At 34.4% G+C, this 12093-nt stretch overlaps 1 protein-coding gene across 1 annotated transcript in view; it reads right to left on the minus strand.

Annotated features, from left to right (window-relative positions):
- GFRAL (GDNF family receptor alpha like) overlaps positions 1-11892 on the minus strand; it is a gene marked incomplete at both ends in the record, with an annotated part of 58614 nt that extends 46722 nt beyond the window's left edge. The window contains 4 exon segments of the mRNA XM_079712625.1: positions 4686-4838; positions 6967-7101; positions 11168-11297; positions 11833-11892. Of these exon segments, the coding sequence (XP_079568751.1) occupies positions 4686-4838; positions 6967-7101; positions 11168-11297; positions 11833-11892 (478 nt within the window).
- Positions 11893-12093: the final 201 nt, after the last annotated feature.

Genomic DNA, 12093 nt, shown 5'->3' on the forward strand with positions numbered 1-12093 from the left:
TCCTTACAGTCCTCAGCACCAGTGTGGTAGTTTAAGCATGAGTCACCTCTCTCCCAAACTCTTTTGATGGCTTTTTAACTGATATCCCTGGCCTGCATCCTCCCCTGCCTCCATTCCATCCTTTACACCACTGCCAACAAACGATATCCTTCAAAATACTGATTCTGTAGTCTTCTGTCTAAAATGCATTAGTAGTTCCTCAAAACAACAGTTTGAAGTCTAATCTCCTTAGAAAGATATGTAAGTTTAATAAGTTCTTCCTTCTTATTAACATCTGGTTTCTTTCCAGTATCTCCTAAGACTCCTGTGTTCTATAATCCAGCTTTACCAAGAACGTGTTGGTCTCCAATATTTTCTGCTTCATTCTACTTCCTCTGTCTAGAACATCCATTTTACTTCATCTCCCTATTGAGACCAGTTCACCCTAAAAAGCCCAAGTCTGTTATTTCTTCTATGAAGGCTTCTAAGTCTCCATTATTTCTTCCTGTATAACTTCAAGTGTGTAATTGTGTGTGTATAATCTCACGTGTATCACCTCACGTGTATCACATTGTATAGGTGATATTTAGCAGTTATCATTTTCATTAAGAATTGAGACCATACAAAATATGTTCTCTAATGCTATTAGAATTAGATGATTAACAAAGATATCTAAGAAATCCTCAAATATCTGGAAATTAAACAATAGTATTATGAATAAACCTTGAATCAAAAAGAAAGTCAGGGGCTTCCCTGCTGTCGTTGAGAGTCCACCTGCCGATGCAGGGGACACGGGTTTGTCCGGGAAGATCCCACATGCTGTGGAGCGCCTAGGCCCGTGAGCCATGGCTGCTGAGCCTGTGCATCCAGAGCCTGTGCTCCACAACGGGAGAGGCCACAACAGTGAGAGGCCTGCATACCACACACACACACACACAAAAAGTCAGAAGGGAAATAAGAAAATATTTTGTAATAAATAAAAATGAAAACACAAGATATTAAAATTAGTAGATGTGACTAAAATAACACTTGGAAGGAAATTCATGTAATGAGATGCTTACATCACTGATAAGATTTCATCTTAAGAACCTAAAAAGTGATGATCAATTTCCAGTCAAATCAAATGCAAAAGAAATAATGTCGAGCAAAATTGAGAGAGAAAGACTGAGAGAAAAAAGACAGAGACAGAGAGATAAATACAGAGAAACAGACACAGAAAGAGAGAGAAAGAAAGGCACAAATATCCAGTACTTGAACAAAACTGAGGACATCACCTGATCTTCTTCAGACTTTTAAAGGACAACTTGGGAATATTAGGAACAACTTAGCAGAGTGATAGAAACTAAATGAAAGGGTAAAATGGAAACTCTAAAAGTAAAAATTCAACATAAATCCAACAAATGTCTTTCAAATTCATTAAAAGACAAACTACAAAAGAAGAAATAGAACAGTCTTGAAACAAACACACTGAACATTTAAAAACCTTCCAGTGAAGAACAGCACAGATATCTTCATTGGTAAATTGAATTAAACACTTAAGGAAAAAATAATGTCAATTCTTTGTATATTATTCTAGAATTGAGAGGAGAAGGAAATACTTCCTAACTCATTTTGAAGACAGCATTACCCAGACAAAAAAATCAGACAAATACTTTCTAAGAAAAGAGAATAACATGCCAATATGCATCATGAACATAGATTTAAGACCCTCAACAAAATATTAGCAAATTGAATCCAACAATATATAAAAAGAATAATACGTCATGACTGAGCAGTATGTAGCCTCAGAATGAAGGGCTATATCCAACATTCAAAAATCAATAATAAAATTTGCCAAATACCAGTAAAGAAGTAAAGATATGATCATTTCAATAGAGGCAGAAAAAGCATTTGCAAAATTTAACATCTACTTATCCATTCATGATAAAAATTCTCTAAGCAAACCAGAAATAGAAAGGAATTTCCTCAGCCTGGTAAAGGGAACCTGCAAAGAAACTACTGCAAAAGCCATTCTTTATTGTGCAAAGCCTAATGCATCCCTCCTAAAATAGGTAAAAAGGCAAAAAATGGCCACACCAGACAATCCTATTTAATATTATACTGGAAGTTCTACTCAGAACAATAGAGCAAGAATAAGAAATAAAGGCTTACTGATTGGAAAACAAAGAATAAAACTTTCTTTATTCTCTATTTGTAGATAACAAGGCTATCTATGTAGAAAATCCTACAGATTCTACAAAAAACAAAACAAACAAAAACCCTAGAACTATAAAATGTCCATATAAGATATCAATTGTATTTCTATATACTAGCTATGATCAATTGAAAATTAAAATGTAAAATAAAGTGCCCTTTACAACAGTATCAAAAAGTGAAGCATATCTGTAAACCTTAACAAAATGTAAGAACTGTTATATTCAGAAGTACAAAATATTGATAAAATAAATCAAAGATGTCCTAAATACATGGAGAGATATACCACGTTCATGGATTTGAAAACTCACATGTAAATATGTCAGTGCTACCCAAATTGATCTATAGTTTTGAGGTAAGCCAAATCAAAATGCCAGCAGGATTTTTCTGTAGACATTGACAAGCTGATTGTAAAATTTATATGGGATAGCAAAGAAGAAGACTAGCTGAATCAATTATTTAAAAGGAAAAAAATTAAAGGAATTACACTACTTTACTTCAAGATATCCCGTGAAATTACCATAAATAAGACTGTGGAATATTAGCAAAAGTATAGAAATATACATAATTGGTATGGAAAAGAAAATCTGGAAGTAAAGCCAACAATATACAGCCTAGAGATCTTTTGAGAAAAGTGAAATTGAAAATATCTTCAGCAAATGTGGTGGGACAATTAGATATCCATATGGCAAAAGAACATATCTGACCCATAGCTTGCACCATATAAAAAATTAACTCAAAATGCATCATAGGGCTTCCCTGGTGGCGCAGTGGTTGAGAGTCCGCCTTCCAATGCAGGGGACGCGGGTTCGTGCCCCGGTCTGGGAAGATCCCACGTGCCGCGGAGTGGCTGGGCCCGTGAGCCGTGGCTGCTGGGCCTGCACGTCCGGAGCCTGTGCTCCGCAGTGGCAGAGGCCACAGCAGTGAGAGGCCCACATACCACCAAAAAAAAAAAAAAAAATGCATCATAGACCTAAATATAGAATGTAAACTACATAATTTTGGAGAGAGACTTTACCAAATAATATATAGAGGTGTTACATAAGCACATGAAAATATGATCAACATTATTATTATTTAAGTGCAAATTAAAACTACAGTGTGATACCATTAAATATGTTTTGGAATGGCAAAAAAAAATGAGTGCTTCTGAGAATGTGGAGCAACTGGAACTTTCATACATTTATGGTGACTTCAAATCTGAAATACAGTATTAAAGCTCCTTATAAAGTTAAACATACACTTTGCTATATGACCCAATACTTTTTTACCAAAGAGAAATAACTTATATTCATACAAGTCTTATATGTGACTATTTATAGCAGCTTTATAATCTCTAAAAATCTGGAAACAATGCAAATGAGTTTCAGTGGTGAAAGGATAACCAATTTATGGAATAACCATACAATGGAATACTACTCTTCAAAAAGGAGAACAATTTTTTGATGAATAGCAAATATATTATTTTAAATAAAAGAACACTGGCTCAAAAGGCTACATGTGATATAATTCCACTTATATAAAATTCTGGTAAAGGCAAAATTATGGAACAGAAAACTGTCCAGTAATGATTGGAGGGGTTGGGCAATGAAACCATCCACAATAGATAAGAGGTAAACCTTTCTCTTACAAAGTGGGGGAAGGAGGATTCTGAAAGAAGAGGTGAGAACTCTGTGAAAACAGGTGCATTCCCAAGCTGACCACTTTTCGGAGAATGTACATAGGGACACTGAGGATATGGAAATTGATTACATTAGGACTATTGGATCCCACGTGTCTTTTGGAAAAACTTTCTGTAAGCTCAGGACACATGTCGACAAGCTTGATCACCACTATTTCACCATCAGGCTGGCACTTTGAGTAAACAATAAATAAATGCATATTAAATAATCAAGTTCTCCTATCCAAAGGCAAGCATAATTGTGGGTAAGTGGTTATACTTTGGTCTTCCTCAGGAGACCATGTATTCTTGTTTTTGTTTTTTGTGTGTGTGGTACGTGGGCCTCTCACTGTTGTGGCCTCTTCTGTTGTGGAGCACAGGCTCCAGACGCACAGGCTCAGCGGCCATGGCTCACGGGCCTAGCCGCTCCGCAGCATGTGGGATCTTCCGGACTGGGGCACAAACCCGTGTCTCCTGCATCGGCAGGCGGACTCTCAACCACTGAGCCACCAGGGAAGCCAGACCCTGTATTCTTTACCAACAGAACTGGTACCTTATTTATCTTCTATCATTTAAGTCTTGTGCAAAGCCATAGTGAGCCTCACAAATATATGTGAACGAGTGAATCTATAATACTAATGAATTATAGTATAATGAAACTTGAAATTGTGGTTAGCAATTACAGAAATATGTTATGCACTTACTGAGATCTACAGCTCACAGAACCTTAAATTACATGAAGAATTAATCAAGTCACCAGAAAAAACAAGAGTTCATCAAATTACATAGATGTGGTTCATTTTGACGTTGTACATTTCAATGACAGTAAATGTTTCATATAACAATGTATTACCTGATTTGTTGATGCATTTTTTTCCAAGCAATTTCTTAATGGTACAGTAGAGGTCATCAGAGCAGAGACAATTTTTAAATTGGAAATTGCTTTCTGCTAAAGGCTGAATACTTAAATTACAGATGGATGAATCCTTCATCTGGCAGGGGTTGCCTGGATTTCACAGTCAAACATATAACACTCTAGATATTAATCTGAATATAATTTTTGAGGCCTCCTATCCAAGGTACATTAAAGCTTTAAGGAGCATCCCCCTACCCAAAGCTTTTAATGTATTAATTTTAGTAATTCATTATTAGAGTGAAATTATCTGGGGTTGCTACAGCACGTCCATATAATTGACTTCAAGCAAAAACTATTCCTACTGTTTTCTACCCCAATATTTACTTTCTAAAATAGAATAAAACTTTCTATATTTTAAAGAAGATTTGTCCCCACTTAGAATGTCAACTTTTTCTCTTTAATAATAATCTAGGCTGCCCTTACACGAGGTGACCAGAATGCTCTGTAATCTTAGCTATTTTGTCAGTTTAGCAATTGTATTAGCTGTTTGGTCTTAATCTTATTTTATTTACATGTCATTCTAAGATAGTAATAAGAGACAAGCAAGTGACTCTAAATTTGTCATGGAAAAAAATGTGGTCCTGACACTTAGAAAGCACTTAATATTATTGAATAGTTCGTCTTTCATAAATATAAATATTTCATTTTCTGCTTTAATTTAAAAGGCCATATTCATTTACCCAACAATTTTCTTTTATTCAATTTTCTGAATAAAACTACTTGAGTACATTTCATTTGTGTATTTGAAAATATTTCTATTTCAACTTCATGCATGGTATAATTATGCAAATTTACCATTCACTGCAAATGACTTGCTATTTGCATACTGAAATCAATAAATATGTTATAATTCATGACACGCTGAATGTGATATTTTAAATTTCCTTATAAAATGTAACAAGGACCTTCATCATCAAAACAAATAACAGACTTTTTTTTGTCATTGTCCTTTATTCTCATCTTAATATTATTATGTTATTTGAGAAAACTTGCAATTGAAATTCTTTTCCTGAACTGTAATGAGGATGTTGGGTTAGAGACCTATAACTTTCTTTGGCGTAGGAACATTGCATGCACTCCTTTCAAGGGCAGGGAAGAAAAGGAAATCTTGCTCTTTGTCTACATCCTATGTAATTCCTTGAAATCTTGTGGCTGGACAGGAGCTCTAATGTTGGAGATTGTGAATGTTGAAATTTTTAGAACTATGGGTGGTTGCCTCTTAACCCAACACACTCCACCTTACATTTTTGGGAAGTGGAGGAAGCACAGGCAGATAGGAAATGGTCATGAGCAGTAGAGAATTTATTCTTCATGAAATGGTTGGAGTAGCAAAGTGAGTCATGAAAGAACATATTTTTATTTTTCACTTTGGATTTCTCTTACTGAATATGCCAGAAAGTTTATTGGGTTTTTACAGTTTTATCATATTCATTATACAAGTTGATAAAACTTTTTATGTTAGTATAAGATTTTATGAAAAGTTATGTCATAGTAATATTAGGGCAATGTCCCCTTACATAATAAGTTTATCTGTTTTTAGTGAATGGAGTCTTACTATAATGCTCTCATTCAATATATATTCAGTTATTTGATATATTCAGTACTTTTTTTTTTTCTGTTAAACAAATGACAGTGACTTTCCAATCTTCGTACTCTCTACCCATTGGGCATCCTCTCAAATGTTTGGAATGTAGGACTAGTTAAAAATAAAAAATATGTTTTAACTTGTTCTTGACACAGTTGGAATGGAAAATAGTGTATAGGTTGCAAAAATATAAAACTCATGTTATGTACATGCAAATAAATAATGTGTTTGATTATGACAAATGTTATCTTCCTATGTTATCCTGACATAGTAACATGTAAGCAAAAGAGCATTTTATTTGAAAAATTGTTGCCATGCTTCTGAGAGGCATGTGTATAATTGTATCATTGGTGAGATAAGTAAAAGAATAATCTGAAATCCTGCATAAAGTTGCCTGCAGTGTCAATGCATTAGGGCCCTTGAGTAATTTAAGAACAGTCTTTTGTATCTAAATTCACTAATACGTAATTGTAGGTGAATCACTTGAATACCAAGTTTAAGTAAGGTATTTAGAGAAAAAACTTAGTTCCTAGGATAGTGAAAGAAAAGAACAAATTCTATTTTTAATCTCTGTAAAAAGAAATTATTTGAGTGTGTTTTAAACTTTTTATGTTAGTATAGAGCGTGTTTTACCTGACACATTGCAGGCATCTTCCATTATTCTCCAGGCATGTTTACATCCATCTGCATCACTTAGGCAGAGTTCTCTTAAATATGTGCAATCAATGGTTTGGGAAGTGGACTCATTGTCCAAGCATAGCCCCACAGCTTGAATAACAACAATAACAGAACAACAAAAACAACAGCAATATGGCAGTTACCTCAAAACTAAGTTATTAATGATCAAGACCAGAATTATGAAAACTGAAATGTGATAAAATCATTACAAATCTGGAATGGATCTTAACCTCCCCTCTAGCTACAGATCTCTGTTTCTCTTATATAAGATTCTTAAATAAAAAGTCTGTATTTGCCCTCTTTCTTTCTTACTGCCTATTCATTTCTCAACTTATAATTTATTGTTATTTCTATTGATCCATTGAAACTACTTTTAAAAATGATCCAATCACCTCCATAGCATCAAATTTAATAGTTTTAAGACTTCATCTTGCTTACTTTTATCATTGGACATTTCATTGTCATTTTGTTCTTGAAACTCTTTTCTTTTGGCAACCCTCTATTCTAATTCTCTTGATACTTATTCATTTGATATTTCCTGACCACAGTTAGACTTCTTCCCAGGATCCTCTTACTTTTCTATTAAAGTATATTTGAAGCTTAGGTTCTGTCCTTAGACTTTTCTTATTCTCATTTTACACACATTCTGTGGACAATTCCATGTACTTATGGTTTTATCTAAAATATCTAGACTGATGATTCTCAAATATCTAATTCAATCCTGTTATTTTCCAGTATTCTAGTTACAGATGATGTTATCTCCACCTAAATGTTCCAGACACACTTCCAGACAATATTATCATCAGTAGTGTCCTGCTCATCACCACTCCCTGCTGGACCACCCTACTTCATTAGCAGTTTCATCATTCACAGTGGCACCCACACTGGGAACCTTGGGTTCATGATAGGCTCCTTCTCTATCCTCAGCTTTACTCTCCCATATCCACTCTTGTATAGTTCATTGATTCCCATTTTGAATATTTGACCAACTCATCAGTTAGTCAGTCTGCCTCCAGTTCTATCTTATTCAGGTAGGTTCTTTACACCCCCTAATCTGCCTCATGTACCATTCTAGTCCTGCTGTTTCTCTGCTTCATCCTTTGAATGGTTCCTCTTAGCATGACTCTCCTATTCTTCATCATGTGCAATCTGGAGGTCCTCGAGCATTTATAGTTTCTCAGATGCTCCATGCTGCCTTGTACCTCTGAGCATTTACTGTATGTCACTCCTTTACTTTTTACTCTGGAATAACCCTTTTTCTGTCACTTAAGACTCGACACAATAACAACCTATTTTAAGGGAAACATTCCCTGAATTCAATACCTGTTTTCCTACATTCAAATTGAATTCAACACCCCTCATCTGTTTCACTACAATCTTGGGAATTTCCCAACTATAGCATTTATTGCTCCATAATGAAAGTGTATATATATTTTTGTCTTTACCACTGGGTTCTGGGGTTTTACTCAGCAGGCATTAATTCATGATCATATCCCTATCAACAACTCAGTGATGGATCATACATATTCAATTAATGCATGTTGACTTAACCAACTTGAATCGTTCTTTATGGATGAGTTATATATAAATAACACTTAATATTAAATAAATATAACACCTTCCAGATATTTACAAGTTATTTTGGATAGAAGAGAAAAGGTTCCAGCAAGTTTTTAAAAATATCAAGAAAGTACCAATGTTAATTTAGTATATTGTACCAATTACTCAAACTAATTCTGCAAGTATACAAACTGACACTTGCTTAATCAATCCATAGAAAAATATGGAAATTACAATTGAGTTCTAGAGACAGTATATTAACTATAATCAAGAGACCTCAAGCTATGTCTTAATCAGAGCCAAATTATTTGAATTTTTAAAAAGATGATGTTATTATGAGCGACTTGTCACAACATAGAGATATAGGCTTCAAGTAAAGCCACAACATATTTTTTTTTTAAATCTTACCTCTTTCCAAACCTCTTCTCCTAAGGAGAATACATGAAAACTGATTGGATCATATGTATTACTGGTTGAGTCACTGCATTTGGAGATTAACCCCATGCATGTGACTTGGTCACATTTTTCTTGTTGAGGGCTAAAGTGGAAATTGACATATCAGATTTCTGTGTTTTCATGTGTTCACGGATAACCTCATCTAGCCAAGCTCCTGTTCTAAGTTAGCAAGCCTAGAGAAAGAGAAAGAGCCACTTCCATTCTGGCCCAAGGTTACTTATTTCAATCCAGCTTGCCAAAGATCCTGAAGTAGGGATTTCATGTCAGAAAGTAAATTTATAAGCAACTAGAGTTTCATTTTTCATTGATCACTATTATCTTGTGAATACTTCTCTCGGGAAGCTTATAGGTGATGGTCTCCTGGGTATATCATCAAACCTCACTTGTACCTCAGTGCAATGATCATTAATGAATTCTACATATTATCTTTCCCAATTGTGTTTTATTTTCTTGCATATTTAAAATTTTAAGTTGAATAATCATCTTGATTGTTTTACGTGATTTCCCACACCTTCCACTCAGAAGAAATACTGAATCAAGTAGGAAAACCACTTCAGTGGTTTGGCCCATAAAATTCAAAATAACTTCAGCTTTCCAGAATCTTATCCATTCCTGACTATGATTTCTGGCCATGTATTTAAGCCAGGAGTATTCAAGGATCATCTTGAAATGCTAAGTGAGAAACAGGTTCTATTTTTAAATAAATAAGATGGAGAATATTGCACATTTTATCACCCTTTAAAGATCCATAACACTCATTAGGCTATTAAATGCTTTGTTTTAAAAATTCACTATGTCTCACATTTCTTTGGCTGCAGAACTGTCCCGCATCACAAAGCCTATTTAAATGATGTTGAACAAATATTCTGAAGCAAGCACTATGGGAAATATTGATTAAACCTATCAAATAGCACAATTTTGACCCTAACAGTGTTAGGTATGATTTCTCTTATTCATGCAACCTAGTGTCTAGGTTAATTTAGAAGTGAAAGTTGAAAACAAGAGGTCATCACTACCTTTTCAATGGGGGCCATAATGAGGTTGTAATTTATTTTGTGTGTTTCATTATATTGCTGCCTGATCTACAAAAATTAAAGTTTCCTAGATTTCTCCTTATTATAAGTGATAGAAATAAGGAAACATTATTAGCAATAAATGCAAGGAACAAAATTTTGAATAACGATTACTTAAACCCCCTCAAACCTGAAAATATATAAATGATTTCTTCTTTCTTGCCTTTATTTTTTTGACTAGATTTATTTTGACTTCCAACATAATTTGAAATAAATTTCTTTGTTTTCTTGCCCACAAGTGTGCCTTTATTCATCAATATCTATTAGCAGAGAGTAAGCAGAAAATACACTGGCTTTGTTTTAATGAGTAAATTATTAATATTCAGCTACAATTATAACTACCCCTTTTTCTGAATGCAATTTGTAGATTCTACTGTGTGCTGATGAAAATATAAATAGCTTCTCCGATAACACATATAGCAAGTAGATATTCATAGAGTCTACTTTTAAGTATACATTATTTTTTACTAACATCTTACAATGCATCCACACTACCCAAGACAAGAGAGATAAGTTCACACTTTATCTCTAGGTTACAAAAATTGACTGAAATGTGAAGAAGCATTTGATGTTGTGTTGTGTTACTCTACTAACTGCCTCCTTCTTATTAAATATTAACACCTAAAATCAGGGAAATTGAATGGTTTAAATTAATCTCATTTCAATTTAATACCAAAGAAAAATAGATAATAATTCAAAATTTGTCATCTTCTAACTTGTAAATAGGTACTGGAAGGTTTCATTTCTAAAAGGCTCTAGTACAGATGTCAATTCTATAAATCCTGATCAATTACTTAAAGTTATTGTATTATTCTATATATAAAAAAGAAACATCCTGAGCTGTTAATGCAATTCTCACATTGTGCATTTTCTATAGATCTATAAATGAGTAAAAGTAGGTGCACATTTTTGCAAAATTAAGAAGCTATGTTAAAGTATAAATTTGTAATTAATACTTTATATTATAAACATTTGTTAGCTTGACAGTTAAGTGGCAGGAGACAACATTTGGTTCACTGAGAATTGGTGTTATGAATTCAGATAAACCGGAAGCATAATTCACTTACCGAAGAAAATGAAAACTATCATGGTAGCCAGCTTGGGGCTGTTCACCCGGAAGAAAAGCAGATATCTTTTTCCAACCACCTTCTTAACAGTAACTATCCACAACAAGGCTTCAGCTTCTACTCCTGCTTCCTAAAAACATCGCTGATTCAAGTCGGCTTCCTGTCACCACTTCCTCACCAATCTTTCCTGAGCTGTGAACTTTCCTAAATAGGTCCAAATTCAATTATTCTCTTCTGAGTGTACTGATCTGAGATATTATGCTTCCAAGAAAACCCAAGAGCCAGATACTAAGAAATGATACATACTCTGTGCAATCAGGAAAAAGGTGGGTTTTTTTTCCATTCAACTAGAATGCTAAACTGTGTACAAGCCTCCCAGCTATAACTCAAAATTTTCCTAGACACTTGAGAATGCTCAGTTTCTACTTCATTAATTAGCATCATTCAGGCAATTTTATATCTTTGAGGATAGGAAAAAGGAGAAAAGGCATAAGCAAAGCCCAGGAAAACGTATGGGGAATTCAAGTTCCACTAGGATCAAACCAGTGTACTTCATCTTTCCAAACAAGAAATGTTCTTTACAGGTGCTCCAAACCCCAGTGTGCCTAAAACTTGTGCAGCTCTAGCCACAGTTCCTCTGACACTTCAAACGGGGCAATGTGTACGAAATGACTCCTCGACATTTGCCACTCGACACTATTTTTCTGAGCTTCAATGAGAGGCATTGCTATGATCTGAAGACCTGTGTCCCCTCAAATTCATATGTTGAAATCCTAAACCCCAGAGGAGATGGTATTAGGTAGAGCATTTGGGGGTTACTTAAATCATGAGGTGCAACCCTCATGAGTGGGATTAATGTTTTAATAAAAGAAACTCCAGAAAGTCCCTTGCTCCTTCCACCTTGTGAGAACACAGTGAGAAGTTGT

This window comes from Hyperoodon ampullatus, assembly GCF_949752795.1.
Source record: "Hyperoodon ampullatus genome assembly, chromosome: 10".
Classification (NCBI taxonomy): Eukaryota; Metazoa; Chordata; class Mammalia; order Artiodactyla; family Ziphiidae; genus Hyperoodon; species Hyperoodon ampullatus.